Genomic DNA, 25,511 nt, shown 5'->3' with positions numbered 1-25,511 from the left:
TCATACTGGGACCTGAGTAGCTCACTCATTCGCTTGCTGTCGTCTGTGTAGGACCCATCTCGTCTAAGTAGGGGTCCAATGCTGGATGTTGTTCTTGACTTATATTTGGCATAAGATAAGAAATATTTTGGGCTTCTTTCAAATTCATTTATGGCTTTTAGTTGTTCCCGAGTTTCTTCACTCCTGTAAGATTCCTTTAGCTTAAGTTCGATGTTTGTTAAGAATTAATCTAAGTTTGCTCGAAATGCCTAGCCATGCTAGGTGTTCTAGTGGCCCCCTCTGTAATTAGTATTTTATTACAAGTAAACCTCACAATAACCAAAATCTGTAAACCCAGCATTGTAATCCTTATAGAGAATAAACTTTGATTGATTGGTATTTCTCTGACCAGTGCCTCCCTTCGTATTACAGATATAGTGACCTCTTAGCCGCTCTGTTATTCTTCGCCTTCTCCTGTATAGGGAGTGCCTTTCTCTTTCTAGTTTACATCTTCTCTTCCCTTTCCCTAAAGGAATATGCCTTGAACATTCCTCTAGTGCCACAGTGTTAATTTTTTCTAGACATAGGTTTGGATAGGTGTTGCTTAGGATGTCTTCCCAGTTTATATCATTTAGAACCTGGTTTACTTGGTCCCACCTTATGTTTTTGTTACTGAAGTTGAATTTGGTGAAGGTTCCCTCATGACTGATCACATTTTGTTGGGCTGGAGCCCTGCGCATACATGTCTGAACCACTATTATGTTGCGAGACACTTTTAGTGATTTTAATGTGTACCTGCTTGCCAGGATGATGTGTAAGTTTATTTAGGTACAGGTACACATATGTACAGTTGTCAGAGTATATATAAAATACGCAATAACTTGAATTTTTGATAAGTTTCCAGGCATAATCAATAGACGTTGTTCTCAGAGGATGTAAATAGACAGTGGCGCCGTATAAATGAATTTTTGGTTGTAATTTGAAATGTCCATAATAACTTAAAGCGAAGCACCTTAAAGCAGGGGCCTCCTTTATAAAGTACTGTACTCCACTTTATAGAAATAAATTTTATTCATTTGTTTCACCAGTACATAGAAATTGGATTTTCTTATTGGCCAAACATAAAGTAGTTCATATTATTAGGAAGTATGTTTTGAACATTCTCTTGAAATATGAACTATTTTTAATGAAAGTCATGAAATGTTCTGTGAATGCATGATTGTTAACACAATTATCCTAATTTACTTTAAGTGAATTACGTACATTTTATTTACAGTTTTAATACTTCCATTATTTATCTAAATATCAGAAGCTAAGCTGAGAATACCGTAAGAGTCAACTACTGTAGTTTGCCAAGATCTACTTGGCTCTCACACTGAGGGTCTGGGATCGATCCCCGGCACCGACAAAACGTTAAGCATGTTTCCTTACACCTGCCTGTGTTCACCTAATATTAAGTAGGTACCTGAGTGTTAGCCAACTGTTGTGGGTTGCATCCTCGTGGACAAGATTAACCCAAGTTGACCAAAATGCTCAACATTACCAGGGGTTTTCTTTATAGTATGCAAGTGATGTCAGTTAAGTCTGTATTGGTTATATCATGCACTTGTAGAATTAAAGATTATTGCTGTATATGATTGCTATTTTGCTCAGGTTGTGACAATAACTAGCTCCTGTGAGCAGCTTTCAAAAATTGATGAAAATAAGCTTTAGCTGCTGTACTTAGAGAAAAGTTAGTCATTATAAGAGAACACCAACCTAAAGAACTAATGAATGAGTGTGTTGTATATTTCAATTTTTCTATAATATTTGTTTATTGATATTACTACAGACAGCAGCAACCGAACCATTTGGAGAACAAGCAGAGAACACAGTAAGGGTGAACTTTTTCGGCACTCTTGCAGTGTGTCGTTCACTTTTTCCCCTCTTGCGACCCCATGCAAGAGTGTCAACAGTCTCCAGCTCTGCTGGTCATCTCTTGAACATTAATGGAGATGAACCTGCAGCATCAGCTCTTAGACAGAAGTTTTCATCCCCCTCACTGACAGAGGAAGAACTCTGTGATTTAATGAACCAGTTTGTCAAGTAAGAATTTGGCTGATTGTTTGCAGAATAAATGTCATGAACAGACTATAGTATTGAAAAGCTTTGTGTATGTGATTTTTGTTTTAAGTATGAGGGTTAGAAGGCTTTTGAGTTGGTTTAAAAAAAAAAACATTTATGCATAAAATCAAAGGCGTAACTTATTAAAAGATACATATTTATTTGAGAAGCGGCAGATGGCATGTGCAGCACCTGGGTTATACATTAGTCTGTTAAAAAACTTCATTTTAACAGACTAACAGGGCAAAGGAGTGTATGATAATGCCAGTTGTCTGCAACTCCCGAATTATGAAATTTAAATTCAAATTCAAATTCATTTATTTCTTCACAAGTAGTACATTGAGATAATATGTTTACAATGATGGGTTACAGTGCAACGAGAGCCTCTATTATGCCTTGGCATTATGGGCTGACTTAATTAATGGCTTACTGACTACTTATCACTGAAGAAATTATCATAGTTGTACAGTAGTTCTTTTAATAAGTGAATCTAATTTATACAAACCAAAGGATATATTCATGTATTAAAAATGTTTTTTTATGAAACATGATTCAGGAGTAGTTTACAGTATGAGACTGCTACAATTTGAAGGGCAATACTGATTTTGGTAGGTATTTATACTACTTTGTGCTAATTTGTCAATATATGAGCTTGGTTGTCTAGTTATGAAGTTTTAAGATTTAGGTAATTGGTAGATTTATTGGTAGTGTTAAATAATGAGTATTGTGTATTTAGTCTAGGGTGATTAAGTGGCTTTTGAGAAGAGTCTTAAATTGATTTTCAGACCGGGTTACTTTGGTATTTTCTGGTAATGAATTCCAAATTTTGGGGCCCTTTATGTGCATAGAGTTTTTACACAGTGTGATGTGGACACGGGGTTTATCAAAAAGAGATCTGTCTTGTGTTATGGTCGTGTGTCTTGTTTAGATTGGCTAAGAAAAGTTTGAGTGGAGGGTTTGTTTGCTTATATTGTTCTATGTATGTAGTAGGCACATGAATAAGTATGGATGTTCTTTAAGGTGAGCAGATTTAGACTTGAATATTGGTGGAGTATGCTGTCGGGAGTGGGAATTTGTTACCATTCTGAATGCTGCCTTTTGCTGGGTTATTAGTAGTCTTAGGTGATTTAATATTGTTAATCCCCATGCACAAATTCCATATGTGAGATAAGGGTAGATGAGTGAATGATACAGTGCAAGAAGGGCTGATTGTGGAATATAGTACCGTATCTTTGATAGTATACCTACAGTCTTAGAGATTTTCTTGGTTATTTGTTGTATATGTGTCTGGAACTTGAGGCGACTGTCAAGGTGGATTCCTGGGAATTTTCCCTCTGTGAGTCTTGTGACGGGTGATCGGTTTAGCGTTATGTTAATTGGAACATTTGCAGCTTTGTTTCCAAACTGAATGAAATAGGTTTTGTCAGTATTCAGTGTTAGTTTATTAGACATCATCCAGGCATATATTTTCTGCAATTCTGCATTGACTGTGTTGGCGAGTATGACTGGGTCTGAGTGAGAGAAGACGTATGTAGTGTCATCTGCAAATAATATGGGTTTGAGAAGCTGTGATACATTCGGTAGGTCATTGATGTAGATGAGAAAGAGGAGTGGGCCAAGGTATGTAGTGTCATCTGCAAATAATATGGGTTTGAGAAGCTGTGATACATTCGGTAGGTCATTGATGTAGATGAGAAAGAGGAGTGGGCCAAGGACGTTTCCCTGTGGGACTCCGACTGTGATTGGTTGTGTGGAAGAGTTTGCATCATTTGTGTACACATATTGGCTTCTGTTGCTAAGGTATGACTTTAGGTAGTTGAGGGAGTGGCCTCTTATACCATAGTGTGTTAATTTAGTGTACAGCAGTTCATGGTCGACTGTATCAAAAGCTTTACGTAAGTCAATGAAAATTCCCAGCGGGACTTCCTTCTTTTCGAGAGCGGTATATATTAGTTCTAGCATGTGTATGATAGCATCATTCATGTGAGACGAGGTAGGAATAGATCCGTTTATGAAATCATTTTTCAAAGATTTTAGAGAGGAGTGGTTAGTTAGATATTGGTCTATAGTTATTCAAGTCAGCTTGTTCACCTCCTTTGTGTATCAGAGTGACCCTTGCTATTTTGAGAATCGTTGGGAAAGCGGAGGATTCAATGGATTTGTTAAAGAGTGTTGCAATAATTGGTGACAATACATAAAAGTTGGAAAATTGATTATCTCCTGCCTTGTTTTTAAGGGTGTTGGTTGTGAGACTTCTGTTGGCTTGGTTGGAGCTAGGAATAGTGTGTTCGGGTAGATGCTTGTGAGGTAGTCAGATGGACAGGTGTTTGAGTTTGGGATTTTGCTTGCTAGGTTCTTTCCTATGGTGGAGAAGAAAACATTAAGTCTGTTTGCTGTTTCTGTTGGTGTGAGTAGGGGTTCATCTGTTTTTTTGTTTATTTGATTGTTTTGTTTTTGGATATCTATTTAGTTCCAAGAATTTCAGATAGAGTTTTCCAGGTCTTTTTCATGTCACCTTTGATGGTTTGTAGTCTGTTTTCATAATAAAATTTTTTTAGACCTTCTTATGAGGCTGGTATGAGCTAACGAGTAGTGTTTTGACTGGTCACTAGTTATTTGGCCCATTCTGTACTGTTTTTCATATTGGTGCTTTGTGTTAATGGATTAAAGATTGCTGGGTGTTAGCCAGGGACTATTTAGTCTCTTTGCTGTGAGCTGTTTAGTTTTCCTGTGATCTGGTTAGTTTTAGAAAATTATTTATGCATTCATTCATGTCTGTATATGTTTCCAGCTCATTTTGCCAGTCAGTGTTATTCATAGCTGCTATAAAGTTATTTACAGCTGTCTCGTTATGTAGTCTGAAGGTAACTTTAGTAATGCCTTGGGGCAATTTACCTAGATTGGTTATGAGAAAGGTTGGGTAGTGGTCTCTGGTGTTGTCTGTGATTATGCCTGATTTTAAAGGGGTTATGGGGTTAGTCCAGATGTGGTCTATTAAGGAGACACTGGTCTCAGAGATTCTTGTAGGTTTAGATATTGTTGGTAGCAACAGGCAGTTGCTTATGGTGTTTGTGAATTCGGTTACTTGGGGGTCTTGGTTATGTTTACCTGGAATTTACCTGGAGAGAGTTCCGGGGGTCAACGCCCCTGCGGCCCGGTCTGTGACCAGGCCTCCTGGTGGATCAGAGCCTGATCAACCAGGCTGTTACTGCTGGTTGCATGCAATCCAATGTACGAGGCACAGCCCAGCTGGTCAGGTACCGACTTCAGGTGCTTGTCCAGTGCCTGCTGGAAGACAGCCAGGGGTCTATTGGTAATCCCCCTTGTGTATGCTGGGAGGCAGTTGAACAGTCTTGGGACCCTGACACTTATTGTATTGTCTCTTAACGTGCTAGTGACCCCTGCTTTTCATTGGGGGATGTTGCATTGTCTGCCGAGTCTTTTGCTTTCGTTGTGAGTGATTTTCATGTGCAAGTTTGGTACTAGTCCCTCTAGGATTTTCCAGGTGTATATAATCATGTATCTCTCCTGCCTGCGTTCCAGGGAGTACAGGTTCAAGAACTTCAAGCGCTCTCAGTAACTGAGGTGTTTTATCTCCGTTATGCACGCCGTGAAGGTTCTCTGTACATTTTCTAGGTCAGCAATTTCACCTGCCTTGAAAGGTGCTGTTAGTGTGCAGCAATATTCCAGCCTAGATAGAACAAGCAACCTGAAGAGTGTCATCATGGGCTTGGCATCCCTAGTTTTGAAGGTTCTCATTATCCATCCTGTCATTTTTCTAGCAGATGCGATTGATACAATGTTATGGTCCTTGAAGGTGAGATCCTCCGACATGATCACTCGCAGGTCTTTGACGTTGGTTTTTCGCTCTATTTTGTGTCCGGAATTTGTCTTGTACTCTGATGAAGATTTAATTTCCTCATGTTTACCATATCGGAGTACGTAATTGAAATTTCTCATCGTTGAACTTCATATTGTTTTCTGCAGCCCACTGAAAGATTTGGTTGATGTCCACCTGGAGCCTTGCAGTGTCTGCAATGGAAGACACTGTCATGCAGATTTGGGTGCCATCTGCAAAGGAAGACACTGTTCTGTGGCTGACATCCTTGTCTGTGTCAGATATGAGGATGAGAAACAAGATGGGAGCGAGTACTGTGCTTTGTGGAACAGAGCTTTTCACCGTAGCCATCTCAGACTTTACTCTGTTGACTACTACTCTTTGTGTTCTGTTTGTGAGGAAATTATAGATCCATTCTTCCAACTTTTCCTGTTATTCCTTTAGCACGCATTTTGTGCGCTATTACGCCATGGTCACACTTGTCGAAGGCTTTTGCAAAGTCTGTATATATTACATCTGCATTCTTTTTGTCTTATAGTGCATCTAGGACTTTGTCGTAGTGATCCAGTAGTTGAGACAGACAGGAGCGACCTGCTCTAAACCCATGTTGCCCTGGGTTGTGTAATTGATGGGTATCTAGATGGGTGGCAATCTTGCTTCTTAGGACCCTTTCAAATATTTTTATAATATGGGATGTTAGTGCTTTCGGTCTGTAGTTCTTTGTTATTGCTTTACTGCCCCCTTTGTGGAGTGGGGCTATGTCTGTTGTTTTTAGTAACTGTGGGACGACCCCCGTGTCCATGTTACTCTCCATAGGATGTTAAAAGCTCGTGATAGGGGCTTCTTGCAGTTCTTGATGAACACGGAGTTCCATGAGTCTGGCCCTGGAGCAGAGTGCTTGGGCATGTTATTTATGTAGTAGATTTATGTTGAAATCTCCTGTTAGAAGCAGATGGTCTTTGTTCATATGTGCATCAGCTATCAAGTTTCCTAATTTTTCACTAAAGTGGTAAATGTTTGACTGTGGTACTCTGTAGATGTTTATAACTATGAGGGGTTTTTGCAGGTCTTTTGATTTAAATTTAGCTGTGATATATTCACCATGTTCATCCCTTGTGCAAGATTTATAGGTACATTCAAGTTTATTGGAGTAGTACATGGGTCACCCTGCCTCGGTGGGAAACGCCCGACTTGTTGAAAAAAAAAAAAATGGCTGTTCCACCCCCCTAGCTGGTCTGTCCTACAGCTGTGTATGGCTGTGTAACCAGGAACGGTATAGACATCTGTAATACTAGGTTTTAGCCAGGTTTCTGCGAGTGTGATGATTGACAGACTGGAATGAAAGGAACTGAGTGATGCTGTGAGGTCATCAGTGTTTGCTCATGGATCTGACATTATAATTAAAGATAGTTATGTTATTGTTTGCCCTGAGTAATGTCTTTGCTTGGTCTGTTGTATAATAATTACAGCTGTTTGATTCGTGTACTTCATTTAAGAAAAAGTTTACATCAGGATCAGTGCCTGTAGTCAGAAGAATGACTAGTTTTTTTAATAAGAGTAGGGGAGTTAGTAGATGGGGAGAGGGAGGTATTAGGTAGATGGCGAGAATATTTTGAGGAACTTTTAAATGTTGAGGAAGAAAGGGAGGCGGTAATTTCACGCACTGGCCAGGGAGGTATACCATCTTTTAGGAGTGAAGAAGAGCAGAATGTAAGTGTGGTGGAGGTACGTGAGGCATTACGTAGAATGAAAGGGGGTAAAGCAGCTGGAACTGATGGGATCATGACAGAAATGTTAAAAGCAGGGGGGGATATAGTGTTGGAGTGGTTGGTACTTTTGTTTAATAAATGTATGAAAGAGGGGAAGGTACCTAGGGATTGGCAGAGAGCATGTATAGTCCCTTTATATAAAGGGAAAGGGGACAAAAGAGATTGTAAAAATTATAGAGGAATAAGTTTACTGAGTATACCAGGAAAAGTATACGGTAGAGTTATAATTGAAAGAATTAGAGGTAAGACAGAATGTAGAATTGCGGATGAGCAAGGAGGCTTCAGAGTGGGTAGGGGATGTGTAGATCAAGTGTTTACATTGAAGCATATATGTGAACAGTATTTAGATAAAGGTAGGGAAGTTTTTATTGCATTTATGGATTTAGAAAAGGCATATGATAGAGTGGATAGAGGAGCAATGTGGCAGATGTTGCAAGTTTATGGAATAGGTGGTAAGTTACTAAATGCTGTAAAGAGCTTTTATGAGGATAGTGAGGCTCAGGTTAGGGTGTGTAGAAGAGAGGGAGAATACTTCCCGGTAAAAGTAGGTCTTAGACAGGGATGTGTAATGTCACCATGGTTGTTTAATATATTTATAGATGGGGTTGTAAAGGAAGTAAATGCTAGGGTGTTCGGGAGAGGGGTGGGATTAAATTATGGGGAATCAAATTCAAAATGGGAATTGACACAGTTACTTTTTGCTGATGATACTGTGCTTATGGGAGATTCTAAAGAAAAATTGCAAAGGTTAGTGGATGAGTTTGAGAATGTGTGTAAAGGTAGAAAGTTGAAAGTGAACATAGAAAAGAGTAAGGTGATGAGGGTATCAAATGATTTAGATAAAGAAAAAATGGATATCAAACTGGGGAGGAGGAGTATGGAAGAAGTGAATGTTTTCAGATACTTGGGAGTTGACGTGTCGGCGGATGGATTTATGAAGGATGAGGTTAATCATAGAATTGATGAGGGAAAAAAGGTGAGTGGTGCGTTGAGGTATATGTGGAGTCAAAAAACGTTATCTATGGAGGCAAAGAAGGGAATGTATGAAAGTATAGTAGTACCAACACTCTTATATGGATGTGAAGCTTGGGTGGTAAATGCAGCAGCAAGGAGACGGTTGGAGGCAGTGGAGATGTCCTGTCTAAGGGCAATGTGTGGTGTAAATATTATGCAGAAAATTCGGAGTGTGGAAATTAGGAGAAGGTGTGGAGTTAATAAAAGCATTAGTCAGAGGGCAGAAGAGGGGTTGTTGAGGTGCTTTGGTCATTTATCCTAGGTAATTTATACTATGTGTGATGACTTACGTGTACCAGTGAGAGAGAGAGAGAGATAGAGATATAGAGATATATATATATATATATATATATATAGAGAGAGAGAGAGATAGAGAGAGAGATATAGAGAGAGAAATATAGATATATATATATATATATATATATATATATATATATATAGAGAGAGAGAGAGAGATATAGAGAGAGATATAGATATATATATATATATATATATATATATATATATATATATATATATATATATATATTATATATATATGTATATATATATAGGTAGTAGGTTGGCAGACAGCAACCGCCCAGGGAGGTACTACCGTCCTGCCAAGTGAGTGTAAAACGAAAGCCTGTAATTGTTTTACATGATGGTAGGATTGCTGGTGTCTTTTGTCTGTCTCATAAATATGCAAGATTACAGGTACGTCTTGCTACTTCTACTTACACTTAGGTCACACTACACATACATGTACACGTTAATTTATACACACTCATCTGAGTTTTCTTTGATTTTATCTTAATAGTTCTTGGTCTTATTACTTTTCCTTTTATATCCATGGGGAAGTGGAATAAGAATCTTTCCTCCGTTAGCCATGTGTGTTGTAAAAGTCAACTAAAATGCCGGGAACAATAGGCTAGTAACCCCTTTTCCTGTAAACATTACTAAAAAGAATAAGAAGAAGAAAATTTCTTTTGGGGGGATTTTCTTTCTTTTTTGGGTCACCCTGCCTTGGTGGGAGATGGCCGACTTGTTGAAAAAAAAAAAAAAAAAAAATATATATATATATATATATATATATATATAGGTAGTAGGTTGGTAGACAGCAACCGCCCAGGGAGGTACTACCGTCCTGCCAAGTGAGTGTAAAACGTAAGCCTGTAATTGTTTTACACGATGGTAGGATTGCTGGTGTTTTTTCTGTCTCATAAACATGCAAGGTTTCAGGTACGTCTTGCTACTGCTGCTTACACTTAGGTCACACTACACATACATGTACAAGCATATGTATACACACCCCTCTGGGTTTTCTTCTATTTTCTTACTAGCTCTTGTTCTTGTTTATTTCCTCTTATCTCCATGGGGAAGTGGAACAGAATTCTTCCTCCGTAAGCTATGCGTGTTGTAAGAGGCGACTAAAATGCCAGGAGCAAGGGGCTAGTAACCCCTTCTCCTGTATATATTACTAAATATGAAAGGAGAAACTTTTGTTTTTCCTTTTGGGCCACCCCACCTCGGTGGGATACGGCTGGTGTGTTGAAAGAAGAAGAAGAATATATATATATATATATGTATATATATATATATATATATATATATATATATCTATATATATATATATATATATATATAGAGAGAGAGAGAGAGAGAGAGAGAGAGAGAGATAAGAACATAAGAAGAACATAAGAACGAAGGAACACTGCAGAAGGCCTACTGGCCCATGCGAGGCAGGTCCAAGTCTCCTACCGGCTTAAGCCAATGCACCCAACCTAGACAGGTCAGGTCACATTGACTTAAGGGAGGAACACGGCAACCGACCTGTTAGCACAAGCTATCAGGTCTAACTCACACCCACCCACATCTACTCATGTATTTATCCAACCTATTTTTAAAGCTACACAACGTTCTGGCCTCTATAACGGTACTTGGGAGTTTGTTCCACTCATCCACAACTCTATTACCAAACCAGTACTTCCCTATATCCTTCCTGAATCTGAATTTTTCCAACTTAAAACCATTGCTGCGAGTCCTGTCTAGGCTAGATATTTTCAGCACACTATTTACATCCCCTTTATTTATTCCTGTCTTCCACTTATACACCTCAATCATATCCCCCCTAATTCTACGTCTTTCTAGAGAGTGCAGTTTCAGGGCCCTTAGTCTATCCTCATAGGGAAGGTTTCTGATACATGGGATCATCTTTGTCATCCTCCTTTGTACATTTTCCAGAGAATTTATATCCATTCTGTAATACGGTGACCAAAACTGTGCAGCATAATCTAAATGAGGCCTAACCAAGGATGTATAGAGTTGAAGAACAACCTGAGGACTCCTATTATTTATGCTTCTTGATATGAAGCCAAGGATTCTATTAGCTTTATTGCGAACACTTATGCACTGTTGTCTTGGTTTCAGATTACTGCTAACCAGAACTCCTAAATCTTTTTCGCAATCCGTAATATTAAGATCTACATTATTTAGTTTATATGTGGCATGGTTATTGTCCTGTCCAACATTTAGAACTTTGCATTTGTCTATATTAAACTGCATCTGCCACTTCTCCGACCACTGCATCAGTCTATTCAAATCTTCCTGGAGTGCTCGAATGTCCTCGTCAGAATGAATTCGACGGCCTATTTTGGTGTCATCGGCAAACTTGCCGATGTCGCTCTTTATGCCCTCATCTATGTCGTTTATGTAGATTGTGAACAGCAGGGGGCCCAACACTGACCCCTGTGGAACACCGCTCGTGACACTTCCCCACTCTGATTTCTCCCCATTTATGCAAACTCTCTGCTGCCTATTTGTCAACCATGCCTCTATCCAGGAAAAAATTTCTCCTCCTATTCCATGTGCTTTAATTTTCCTCAATAGTCTCTGATGTGGGACCCTGTCAAAAGCCTTACTGAAGTCCATATACACAATATCATATTCATTACCATGATCTACCTCCTCAAATACCTTAGTGAAAAAAGTTAATAAATTCGTAAGGCAGGAACGCCCCTTTGTAAAACCATGCTGAGATTCGTTGATTAATTTATGCTTTTCAAGGTGGCTACGAACTGCCTCGGCAATTATTGATTCCATAAATTTTCCCACTATGGAGGTTAGGCTTATTGGTCTATAGTTCGAAGCTAAGGACCTGTCACCTGTTTTGAAAATAGGTATCACATTTGCCATTTTCCACTTATCTGGCACCATGCCAGTTTGTAGTGATATGTTGAAAAGATTAGCCAAAGGTGTGCTAAGCTCCTCTTTACATTCCTTTAGAACCCTTGCATACAGTTCATCAGGGCCTGAGGATTTGTTAGGTTTTAATTTATCTATTTGCCTAAGGACCATGTCACTTGTGACCCTAATAGTGCACAGTTTATTATCGTCCTGTTCTACATAATTTATCATTACTGGAATATCGCTGGTATCCTCCTGTGTAAAAACTGAGAGGAAGTATGTGTTAAAAATTCTACACATTTCCTTATCACTGTCAGTGAGCTGACCCGAGGAACTTTTGAGTGGGCCTATCTTGTCCCTGATCTTACTTCTGTATACCTGAAAGAATCCTTTTGGGTTAGTCTTCGATTCTCTTGCAACTTTAACCTCATAATCTCTTTTTGCTTTTCTAATTCCCTTTTTTATTTCTCTCTTTAACTGAATATATCGATTTCTTAATTGCCCCTCTCCTCTTTTGATTTGCCTATATATGCCTCTCTTTTGACCAATCAGATATTTTAATCTATTGTTCATCCATTTAGGATCATTTTTGTTTGATCTGATTTCCCTATTTGGAACATAATTTGACTGAGCAGCTAGAACTATGCCCTGGAAAGCATCATATCGGCAACCATCACCACCTACCTGACCCTTAGTCAGGTCATTCCAGTTCAGCCCACCTAAGTAATTTTTCAGTCCTATGAAATCAGCCAAGCGAAAGTCAGGGACGGAGACTTGATTGCCATTATTAGGGGAATTCCATGATATGTTAAAACTGAGTGATTTGTGATCACTCTCCCCAAGCTCATCATTAACCTCAAGATTATTAATTAGTGTTTCCCTACTGGCAAGAACCAAGTCAAGGAGGTTATTTCCCCTAGTTGGCTCTGTCACAAACTGTTTTAAAAAACAATCCTGGATCGTATCAAGAAAGTCACCCGACTCTAAATTTCCTGTCAAATTGCTCCAGTCAATCTGTCTATAGTTGAAATCTCCCATTAGCACAACATTTTCGTGTGTAGATGCCTTACGAATTTCGTCCCATAGAAGTTTACTGCACTCCCTATCAAGATTTGGGGCCCTGTAAATCACACCCAAAATTAGTTTTTCTCGGCCCTCGAGAAGCTGTAACCAAACAGATTCAGTGGCTGACGCTTCTAATTTAATATCTTGTCTAACACAACAATTTAAATTGTCTCTGACATACATCGCTACTCCACCACCTTTCCTGTTGACCCTGTCAGTGTGGAATAATTTATAGCCTTGTATGTGACATTCAGAGGGCATCTCTCTATCTTTCAGATTGAGCCAGGTCTCTGTTATAGCAATAATATCTATGTTTCCTGCACTTGCAATTAATCTTAGCTCATCTATCTTATTTCTAACACTCCTGCTATTAGTATAGTAAACCTTAAGGGAGCTAGTCCCTTGCTGCCCTCTGCTGTCCCCCTTTGAGATATATATATATATAGAGAGATATATATATATATATATATAGAGAGAGAGAGAGAGATATATAGAGAGAGAGAGAGATATATATAGAGAGAGAGATATATATATATATAGAGAGAGATATATAGAGAGAGAGAGAGAGAGATATAGAGAGAGAGAGATAGAGAGAGAGAGAGAGATATATATAGAGAGAGAGATATATATATAGAGAGAGAGAGAGATATAGAGAGAGAGAGAGAGAGATAGAGAGAGAGATATAGAGAGTTATAGAGAGAGATATATAGAGATATATATATATATATATATATATATATATAGAGAGAGAGAGATATATATATATATATAGAGAGAGAGATATATATATATATATATAGAGAGAGAGAGAGATAGAGATAGAGAGAGATATAGAGAGAGAGAGAGATAGAGAGAGAGAGATATATAGAGAGAGAGAGATATAGATAGATAGATATAGAGACAACCACATTCAGTCAGCCAGTCAGCCAACTACCCACCCATCCAGCCACCCATCCACCCATCATCCAGCTACCCACCCAGCCACCCACCCACCCATCCAGCCAGCCAGCCACCCACCCGGCCAACCACAGACCCGGCCACCCAGCCAGCCAACCTGATACGTATTACACATGTTCCAGGGTTGTTTCTCTTTACTACTCACCATACAAAACATCCATACTTATTACTGCACCTATTACATACATAGAACACTTAACTCCGATATTAACCCTCCCCTCAAACATCTCCTTGCCAACCTCAACAGAACACATGACCATAACACAAGGCACAGATCACTCTTTGATGTTCCTCGTGTCCATCTCACACTATGCAAAAACTCAATGCACATAAAAGGCCCTAAAATCTGGAATTCATTACCTGTAAATATAAAAGAAACACTACCTGTTTATAAATTCAAGTCTCTTCTCAAAGATCACTTACTCACCCAAAACCAAATAAATACTGAATAACTGAACCTTATAAATTGTATATCTTAACCCTTTCAGGGTCCGTCCCGTAGATCTACGGCTTTATGGTGAGTGTCCAAACCGTAGATCTACGCCATGAGCTCAGCTCACTCTGATAAACTGTGAGTGGTACATTTGGGCCTATATATGAGAGAATACATCTATGTGGTATGTGTGCACCACATAAAACAGATCCTGCAGCACACTGTGTATAATGAGAGAAAAAAACTGAAATCATGATTTTTTGATTAAAACAGCAACTTTGCAGTGTTTTTTCGTATGTTTTTTATAGTTGTATTTGCGATTTCTTGGTCTCATTTGATAGAATGGAAGACATATTACAGAAATAGAGATGATTTTGATTGATTTTAGCACTGGAAATGGCTTGAAACTGAGCTCAAAGTAGCGGAAATGTTAAATTTTTGCCGATATTCAAGAGTAAACAAACGACCTCACACGTCTAATACACGTCAGCTGGTGGGTCTAATATACATTCACAAATATGGTGATGATATTTATACAATTATTACAGTATTGCATAGCAGTAAATGTTCTATTTTTTGGTGTGAATAAAAATTCATTATGTGAATAAAAAATCAAAATGGAATTTATTTGTAAAGCCTCAAAACACGACTAATGAACAGAGGAAATGTTAGTTTAGTGCCAGGAATGCCTACATTGTTTATTCTGGACCCTATTTTGAAATTGGAATATTTTGAACTTTGTGTTAAATTGGCCAAATTAACAATTTCCGATCACTTTATTTTGTAGTTGAAACAGTTGACTTGGCGATTTCTTGTGCTCAATCGATAGAATAGAAGTAATACTAGTGAAATAGCTAAGAATTTGGTTGATTGGAATAATGTAATTGGCCTAAAATGGGAGTCAAAGTCGGCAAAATCGCCGATTCGTAAATATCGCTGACACATCAAAATTCGCGAGAGCATAATTTCGTCAATTTTCCACCAAATTTCGTACTTTTTGTTTTATTACCTTCACAAAAAGATTCTCTACGATTTCATAAGAAAAAATAACAAATTTTTTTTTTTGAAAATTCTTGGACACTGGTGCGTGACTCCAGATTTGGGCCTTGGACCCTGAAAGGGTTAAATGTTTCTCACAATTATATCACATAAATGTTAAACCTAAAACCCAATCTAACTTTATTATTTTTTAAATACACTACCTAACAGAATACTCCATACGACTGAATGTACAACAATGCAAGCAACCATATGACCTGTCTTTGTAATACTCATTTGTGCTTTATAGTTATCTGTTTACAATAATGTATTATCACTGATTTCATCATTGCTTAGTTAATTTTAAGCCAGCCCGAAATGCTATGCATAGTATAAGTGGCTTTGGCATGCTGCTCTTATCTGTATTTTTTTGCACCTCGTATGTATGCTCAAATTGTAAATAAATAAATAAATAAATAAATAAATAAATAAATAAATAAATAAGGGTATAGGTTATACAACATTCCGGCAGGATGACACTACCAGTGGTATTCTCCCATTCCACTGTGTCGACAATACATAAAGATAATAGTAACATATGATACTGTATGCGATGTAAAATTTACAATACATATCATTACCATGTATACATTATATACAATACATTTTTTTTTTTTTTCAACAAGTCGGCCGTCTCCCACCGAGGCAGGGTGACCCAAAAAAGAAAGAAAATCCCCAAAAAGAAAATACTTTCATCATCATTCAACACTTTCACCACACTCACACATTATCACTGTTTTTGCAGAGGTGCTCAGAATACAACAGTTTAGAAGCATATACGTATAAAGATACACAACATATCCCTCCAAACTGCCAATATCATAAATAATTAAAATGCAACAATAGAAGTAAATTATGGTAAAAAGAATGAAATAATTATTGTACATTACATTACAGTATTATGTAGGTAGTTTATATAAGAAAGTTTTGACATTATGCCCTACCCAATATGTCGGCAATTTTCAAAGGTTCGACTTACGTCCATTTCGACTTATGACCGGTTGGTCGGAACCAAGCTTGGTCATAAGTCGGACGGTAGGTGTATTCAATTGGGTATCCATGTTGATCTTCCAGTCTTTCACTGCATCTTCAACCTTTGTATTTAGGGATGTTATTTGATCTGTATGGCTGGCTATGACTATATATTTCATGATTGCTTGTTTTCTGAACTATCAGACTTGATCCGTTGATGCAGAGGACAACCAGACTCTAAAAATACAGGTATTGTAATGTGTAGTTCTAGTGAGATTCCCAAAGTGGGCATTACTGCCCTCCCCTGGGGGCAGTGGAAAGATCCAAGGGAGCTTTGAGGAAAAAGGGGGAGGCAGGGTGTCATCAGAACAAAGGGAGCATTTGTTTTACAAAATCTGTATAACAAAATTTAAGACTCATTAGAGATGAAAGTTTGGTTCAAGAGCTGTTATTTGCAAGACAACTAGAAACAGATACAAAAAGGGAGGTCATTATTTTTGGTTGCTGTGAATTTTTTCTAACATTCTTGCTTGTGCAACAGATGTGGCACCATCGATGACAGGTTGTCATTCTGGCTTCATCAGTTTCTTGAAAAAAAAAAAAAAAGCTGTCCATGGTGTGTTTACGGTGCACTGTGTAATCCACAGGTAACATCTGGCTACAAAAAAAAACTTAAGTGGTCAACTTCACAAATCATTAAGCAGTGTTATCACAGCAGCAACATCAAGGTACATGCTCTCAGTACTCGACTGTGTCGACAGCTCTGCTCTGAGAGTGATGAAGATTTTTATCGTTTGTTGTTGCACACAGAAGTTAGATGACTGTCAAAGGGAAACTGAGATGTTTCTATTCACTTTTTTAAAACAGTTGTTGAATTTTTCCAAGATTCCAATTTTATTCTATGTGATGAACTAAGAAACATCAAGCATGACATTACTTAATTGACAGATGTATTCAAAAAATTCAGTGTAATTAATTTGCAGTTGCAAAGAAATGAGGTTAATCTTATCAAAGTCATATCTGCCTTTTCCACTTTTCTGTCCAGGTTACAGTTATTCTAATGTAACAGCCCGTCGTGAGCTCTTCCAGTGCCCGAGCCTCTCTGAATTGAAGAAGAGCATAATTTCACATAACCAGTGGTGCCTCTAAGAAGCCAAACTCAACCTTCTTTATTAATTCAGGTTTCTCTTGAACACCAAGTTTCTTCTTGCCACCACCACTTGCTTTAGAAGCCAGTATTAGTTGCCCTTTATATGTTAATAAAGGCACACAGAATACTGTAAACCCAGGGAAAACTAGACTGAATGACAAGTGTATGCTTGAGTCAGCACAAACAATAAATTGTCATGTGTGTCCTATGACTTGGGGAACAATAAGAACAGACTGATCCTGGACATGGCTGCTTTAGCCTGGATGGGATAAACGTCAGAGTTAGTGGACTTGGCCTGATACTTCAGAAGACAATCGGACACTATTCCTGTTCAGCTGCCTCCCAGCATACATAAGGGGGATTACCAACAGCCCCTGGCAGTCTTCAAGCTGGCACTGGACAAGCACCTAAAGTCGGTTCCTGACCAGCCGGGCTGTGGCTCGTACGTTGGTTTGCGTGCAGCCAGCAGCAACAGCCTGGTTGATTAGGCTCTGATCCACCAGGAGGCCTGGTCACAGACCGGGCCGCGGGGGCGTTGACCCCCGGAACTCTCTCCAGGTAAACTCCAGGTAGACAGAATGAGGAATTGTGGACTTCTATCTATTTAGTTCATGACTGGACCATTTATCCGGTCATTTTTTTTGCCCAAAATTGACAAAATCTGAGGTTTTACGTATCATATATCATTAATGTAAAAACAGGTTCTGTAGCTAGTGAAAACATTGGATATATTTTCTTTCACCTGTCCATGTTCACCTAGCAGTATATTAGTCAATTGTTGTGGGTTGCATCCTGGGGGTGGTAGTACCTTGGATGAGGCTGAGCTTTTAAGTGACCTGAGGCAGGATAACAGCTCTAAGTCTGCAAAATTGATTTGCATAAAAAATAAAAACTCCCACGTAAATTAGGGTAATATGAATAAGGTTTAGGTAGTAGGTTGGTAGACAGCAACCACCCAGGGAAGTACTACCGTCCTGCCAGATGACTGTGAAACAGAAACCTGTAACTGTTTTGCATGATGGTAGGATTGCTGGTTTCTTTTTCTGTCTCATAAACATGCTAGATAACAGGGATATCTTGCTACTCCTACTTACACTTTGGTCACACTTCACAGACATGCACATGCATATATATATATACATACATCTAGGTTTTTCTCCTTTTTCTAAATAGCTCGTGTTCTTCTTTATTTCTTCTATTGTCCATGGGGAAGTGGAAAAGAATCTTTCCTCCATAAGCCATGCGTGTCGTATGAGGCGACTAAAATGCCGGGAGCAATGGGCTAGTAATTCCTTCTCCTGTAGACATTTACTAAAAAAGAGAAGAAGAAAAACTTTATAAAACTGGGATGCTTGAATGTGCGTGGATGTAGTGCGGATGACAAGAAACAGATGATTGCTGATGTTATGAATGAAAAGAAGTTGGATGTCCTGGCCCTAAGCAAAACAAAGCTGAAGGGGTAGGGGAGTTTCGGTGGGGGGAAATAAATGGGATTAAATCTAGAGTATCTGAGAGAGTTAGAGCAAAGGAAGGGGTACCAGTAATGTTGAAGGATCAGTTATGGAAGGAGAAAAGAGAATATGAATGTGTAAATTCAAGAATTATGTGGATTAAAGTAAAGGTTGGATGCGAAAAGTGGGTCATAATAAGCGCGTATTCACCTGAAGAAGAGAGGAATGTAGAGGAGAGAGAGAGATTTTGGGAGATGTTAAGTGAATGTATAGGAGCCTTTGAACCAAGTGAGAGTAATTGTGGTAGGGGACCTGAATGCTAAAGTAGGAGAAACTTTTAGAGAGGGAGTGGTAGGTAAGTTTGGGGTGCCAGGTGTAAATGATAATGGGAGCCCTTTGATTGAACTTTGTATAGAAAGGGGTTTAGTTATAGGTAATACATATTTTAAGAAAAAGAGGATAAATAAGTATACAAGATATGATGTAGGGCGAAATGACAGTAGTTTGTTGGATTATGTATTGGTATATAAAAGACTGTTGAGTAGACTTCAGGGTGTACATGTTTATAGAGGGGTCACAGATATATCAGATCACTTTTTAGTTGTAGCTACACTGAGAGTAAAAGGTAGATGGGATACAAGGAGAATAGAAGTATCAGGGAAGAGAGAGGTGAAGGTTTATAAACTGAAAGAGGAGGCGGTTAGGGTAAGATGTAAACAGCTATTGGAGGATAGATGGGCTAATGAGAGCATAGGCAATGGGGTCGAAGAGGTATGGGGTAGGTTTAAAAATGTAGTGTTGGAGTGTTCAGCAGAAGTTTGTGGTTACAGGAAGGTGGGTGCGGGAGGGAAGAGGAGCGATTGGTGGAATGATGTAAAGAGAGTAGTAAGGGAGAAAAAGTTAGCATATGAGAAGTTTTTACAAAGTAGAAGTGATGCAAGGAGGGAAGAGTATATGGAGAAAAAGAGAGAGGTTAAGAGAGTGGTGAAGCAATGTAAAAAGAGAGCAAATGAGAGAGTGGGTGAGATGTTATCAACAAATTTTGTTGAAAATAAGAAAGAGTTTTGGAGTGAGATTAACAAGTTAAGGAAGCCTAGAGAACAAATGGATTTGTCAGTTAAAAATAGGAGAGGAGAGTTATTAAATGGAGAGTTAGAGGTATTGGGTAGATGGAGGGAATATTTTGAATAATTGTTAAATGTTGATGAAGATGGGGAAGCTGTGATTTCGTGTATAGGGCAAGGAGGAATAACATCTTGTAGGAGTGAGGAAGAGCCAGTTGTGAGTGTGGGGGAAGTTCGTGAGGCAGTAGGTAAAATGAAAGGGGGTAAGGCAGCCGGGATTGATGGGATAAAGATAGAAATGTTAAAAGCAGGTGGGGATGTAGTTTTGGAGTGGTTGGTGCAATTCTTTAATAAATGTATGGAAGAGGGTAAGGTACCTAGGGATTGGCAGAGAGCATGCATAGTTCCTTTGTAAAAAGGCAAAGGGGACAAAAGAGAGTGCAAAAATTATAGGGGGATAAGTCTGCTGAGTATACCTGGTAAAGTGTATGGTAGAGTTATTATTGAAAGAATTAAGAGTAAGACGGAGAATAGGATAGCAGATGAACAAGGAGGCTTTAGGAAAGGTAGGGGGTGTGTGGACCAGGTGTTTACAGTGAAACACATAAGTGAACAGTATTTAGATAAGGCTAAAGAGGTCTTTGTGGCATTTATGGATTTGGAAAAGGCGTATGACAGGGTGGATAGGGGGGCAATGTGGCAGATGTTGCAGGTGTATGATGTAGGAGGTAGGTTACTGAAAGCAGTGAAGAGTTTTTAACCCTTTGAGGGTCGACAGGCCCTCTCCGAAACTCGTTCTCAGGGTCGGCCAAATTTAAAAAAAAAAAAAATTATTTTCTCTTATGAAAAGATAGAGAATCTTTTCCCGATCATAACGACACCAAAAGTTTGAATTTTGATAGAAAACTTACGGAATTATGCTCTCGCAAAGTTAGCGGTCTCGGCGATGTTTACGGATCGGCGATTTTGCCCACTTTGAGCCCCATTTTCGGCCAATTTCACTGTACTAGTCGACAAAAAACATAAATATTTCGCTAGAACTCCATTTTTTCTATCGAATGGGTGCAAGAAACCACCCATTTATAAATTCAACTATCCAGTACAGTGGTCAGAATTTAGCAATTTTGCCAATTTCACACAAATTTCAAAAGATGAAAATTTCGAAATAGGGTCCAGAATAAACAAGAAAGACATTCCTGGCACTAAAATGACATTTCCTCTAGTCATTAGTCACGTCTCAAGGCCCCTCTTATATTCTTTTGCTTTCCACTTTGAATTTTTATTCTCACAAAAAATATAAGATTTACTGTTATGCAGACTACTGCATTAGTGTAAAAAATGGTATAAATATTATTGGTGCACTTGTGAAAGAATATTAGACTCACCAGTTGACGTGTATTGCACGCTTGGCACGATTTGTTTACTTTTGAAGTTTGGTAAAAATCGAACATTTCTGCTACTTTGAGCTCAATTTCAAGGCACCTTTCATTGTAAAACCAGTCAAAATCATCTCAATTTCAGTAATATGTCTTCCATTCTATAAAATGAGACCAAGAAAACTAGAATACAACAATAAATACTATACGAAAATACACTGCAAAGTCGCTGATTTATTAAAAAAAAATGGAAAAAGTTTTTTTCTCATTATGCACCGTGTGCTGCAGGATTTTTTTTAGACTGTGCACACTGACCACATAGACCCATTCTTTCATATGAAGGCCTACCAGCTTTCTCCCACTAGATTTGAGGTCGCTAGAATTTATGAGTACTAGTACGTCAAAAACCCCTACGCGTAAGACGTACTAGTATGACGAAAACCCTCAAAGGGTTAAGAGGATAGTGAGGCTCAAGTTAGAGTATGTAGGAAAGAGGGAAATTATTTCCCAGTAAAAGTAGGCCTTAGACAAGGATGTGTGATGTCACCGTGGTTGTTTAATATATTTATAGATGGAGTTGTAAGAGAAGTAAATGCGAGGGTCTTGGCAAGAGGCGTGGAGTTAAAAGATAAAGAAACACACATAAAGTGGGAGTTGTCACAGTTGCTCTTTGCTGATGACACTGTGCTCTTTGGAGATTCTGAAGAGAAGTTGCAGAGATTGGTGGATGAATTTGGTAGGGTATGCAAAAGAAGAAAATTAAAAGTGAATATAGGAAAGAGTAAGGTTATGAGGATAACAAAAAGATTAGGTGATGAAAGATTGGATATCAGATTGGAGGGAGAGGGTATGGAGGAGGTGAATGTATTCAGATATTTGGGAGTGGACGTGTCAGCGGATGGGTCTATGAAAGATGAGGTGAATCATAGAATTGATGAGGGGAAAAAGGTGAGTGGTGCACTTAGGAGTCTGTGGAGACAAAGAACTTTGTCCTTGGAGGCAAAGAGGGGAATGTATGAGAGTATAGTTTTACCAACACTCTTATATGGGTGTGAAGCATGGGTGATGAATGTTGCAGCGAGGAGAAGGCTGGAGGCAGTGGAGATGTCATGTCTGAGGGCAATGTGTGGTGTGAATATAATGCAGAGAATTCGTAGTTTGGAAATTAGGAGGTGGTGCAGGATTACCAAAACTGTTGTCCAGAGGGCTGAGGAAGGGTTGTTGAGGTGGTTCGGACATGTAGAGAGAATGGAGCGAAACAGAATGACTTCAAGAGTGTATCAATCTGTAGTGGAAGGAAGGCGGGGTAGGGGTCGGCCTAGGAAAGGTTGGAGGGAGGGGGTAAAGGAGGTTTTGTGTGCGAGGGGCTTGGACTTCCAGCAGGCATGCGTGAGCGTGTTTGATAGGAGTGAATGGAGACAAATGGTTTTTAATACTTGACGTGCTGTTGGAGTGTGAGCAAAGTAACATTTATGAAGGGGTTCAGGGAAACCGGCAGGCCAGACTTGAGTCCTGGAGATGGGAAGTACAGTGCCTGCACTCTGAAGGAGGGGTGTTAATGTTGCAGTTTAAAAACTGTAGTGTAAAGCACCCTTCTGGCAAGACAGTGATGGAGTGAATGATGGTGAAAGTTTTTCTTTTTCAGGCCACCCTGCCTTGGTAGGAATCGGCCAGTGTGATAATAAATAATAAATAAATTAATAAGGTATGTATATTTATATAAGCAGACAGATTCGCAGATTGATAAAAAAATTTAAGGGACAATATGCAGTGCTATATAGTGTTCTCTCTTTTGCATATTTTATCATTTATTCATAAACTGATGGGTGCATCAGGCAGCAATACCTTCAAATCATTTATAGAACAAAATTTATGCAAATATACTAATTTGTATTAGGTATAATGCATAATTACTATCTCAAAAATAAGTAATCTATGATGTTCCATAGATTTGAGTGTCGTATAGTAATTTCGTTTTCTAAATATTTCATCCCAGAAAAGCTAATGATGGAAGCTGGAAAGCAGCTGGATGGCCCAATGGCAGCTATGTTGTCAGCAAAGTAGGAGTGTCTGCTCTCACACGTGTCCAGCAGCGAGCATTTGATGCTGACTCTCGTCCTGATATAGTGGTGAACAACTGTCATCCTGGATATGTAGATACAGACATGTCTTCCCACAAGGTTAGTTTTATTTTATCAAATTCTAAGTGGCCATCAGTTTTCTCTTTCCATCAATTTTTTCATTACTGTTACAGATGAAGTCAATAGTGGAGAATGTGTGAAGCTTTAAATAGGATGTAGCCTTGATTATGTATAGTTGGTACACACTATAGCATGACTGAAGTCAGTAATTCTTGGCACAAAAAAAAAGGGTTCTCAAGGGGGAATTTAATGTTACAGGTAAATATATGAAGAAAATTTGTGACTGAAAAAAACAGGGTGTAAATATTGCTTTGAATTTAAGTAAAAGTTTGTTTTACAGTGAGTGGCGCACCTAGTTCTGCTGGGTGCGTGATTCTTGTAGGATTGTATGGTCCAGTGGGTTAGAGCGTCGTGGAATTTTTGCTCACCATGGGGTGGGCTAAAGCAACACGCGTTTGATCCCTCAGCTAGTCGCAGTGTTGTTATTGATTAAATACCACTAGTTTGTGATTACAACAAATATACAGGTCTCCCTCAACATTCACGTTTTCAGTTTTCACGGGCTTCACACATTTGCGAATTCCCAACCGCCAAATTCCCAGCCACCAAATTCCCAGCTGCCAAATCATATTTAAGTTTCCCGCCACCTGCGATTCCCTACTACCCTCCCTCCGACCCCCGCAACTGGCAGCCAGCCCTCCCACCACTCAGTGTGGTGAGTGTTTTGTTTGTTCATTATTTGCTATTAAACTACAGTATAAATAATGTAAACCCATTCATGACTGCATATTGGAATGGCTATTTGGACAGGTATTAGACAGTGACATCATGTGTTTACTCTTGAACACAGCAAAGAATCAAACATTTCAGCTACAGCTAATAATAACAATAGTAGTAGTAGTAGTAATAATAAAAATAATAAATACGATATAATTGAATAAGGAAATTGTGCAAAAATACGAGGGAGTGGTTGACACATCGTCAGTGTAGCTTTGTTTATGCTGGAGTGAGCATTAGTCTCCCTGCTCTTCCAAACATTTCACAATAATTTGTTGTGTTTGGTGCTTGTAGATTGGGTGTGACTGGAGTGGTAGAGGCAGTGGTTGAGGCAGCGATTGAGGCAGCAATTGAGACAGTGGTTGAGGCAGCTGTTGAGGCAGCGGTTGAGGCAGCGGTTGAGGCAGCGGTTGAGGCAGCAGTTGAGGCAGCGGTTGAGGCAGCGGTTGAGGCAGCGGTTGAGGCAGCGGTTGAGGCAGCGGTTGAGGCAGCGGTTGAGGCAGCGGTTGAGGCAGCGGTTGAGGCAGCGGTTGAGGCAGCGGTTGAGGCAGCGGTTGAGGCAGCGGTTGAGGCAGCTATTGAGGCAGCAATTGAGGCAGTGGTTGAGGCAGCTGTTGAGGCAGCAATTGAGGCAGCGATTGAGGCAGTGGTTGAGGCAGTGGTTGAGGCAGCTGTTGAGGCAGCTGTTGAGGCAGTGATTGAGGCAGCAGTTGAGGCAGCGGTTGAGGCAGCGGTTGAGGCAGCGGTTGAGGCAGCGGTTGAGGCAGCGGTTGAGGCAGCGGTTGAGGCAGCGGTTGAGGCAGCGGTTGAGGCAGCTATTGAGGCAGCAATTGAGGCAGTGGTTGAGGCAGCTGTTGAGGCAGCAATTGAGGCAGTGGTTGGGGCAATGGTATTTAATAACATACATGTTAATAATAATAATACATGTTATTAATAGTAACATGTACTATTATTATTTATAACATACAGGTCTCCCTCAACATTCACATTTTCAACTTTCACAGGCTTCACACATTCGCGAATTCCCAACCGCCAAATTCCCTGCCACCAAATTCCCAGCCGCCAAATCATATTTAAGTTTCCCGCCACCTGCGAGTCCCTACTACCCTCCCTCCGACCCCCGCAACTGGCAGCCAGCCCTCCCACCACTGAGTGTGGTGAGTGTTTTGTTTGTTCATTATTTGCTATTAAACTACAGTATAAATAATGTAAACCCATT

At 39.3% G+C, this 25,511-nt stretch overlaps 1 protein-coding gene across 10 annotated transcripts in view; it reads left to right on the top strand.

Annotated features, from left to right (window-relative positions):
- LOC128700402 (carbonyl reductase [NADPH] 1-like) overlaps positions 1-25,511 on the top strand; it is an 85,168-nt gene that overhangs the window by 33,672 nt on the left and 25,985 nt on the right. For all 10 annotated transcript variants that reach the window (XM_070099998.1, XM_070099996.1, XM_070099995.1 and 7 more), the window contains exons 5-6: positions 1,811-2,064; positions 23,371-23,554. In XM_070099998.1, coding sequence (XP_069956099.1) covers positions 1,811-2,064; positions 23,371-23,554 — 438 coding nt within the window. The remainder of the gene's footprint in view (positions 1-1,810; positions 2,065-23,370; positions 23,555-25,511) is intronic.

This window comes from Cherax quadricarinatus, chromosome 71 (genome assembly GCF_038502225.1).
Source record: "Cherax quadricarinatus isolate ZL_2023a chromosome 71, ASM3850222v1, whole genome shotgun sequence".
Taxonomy (NCBI): Eukaryota; Metazoa; Arthropoda; class Malacostraca; order Decapoda; family Parastacidae; genus Cherax; species Cherax quadricarinatus.
Note: the sequence above shows the minus strand (reverse complement) of the source record. Positions and strands in the feature narration are given on the sequence as shown.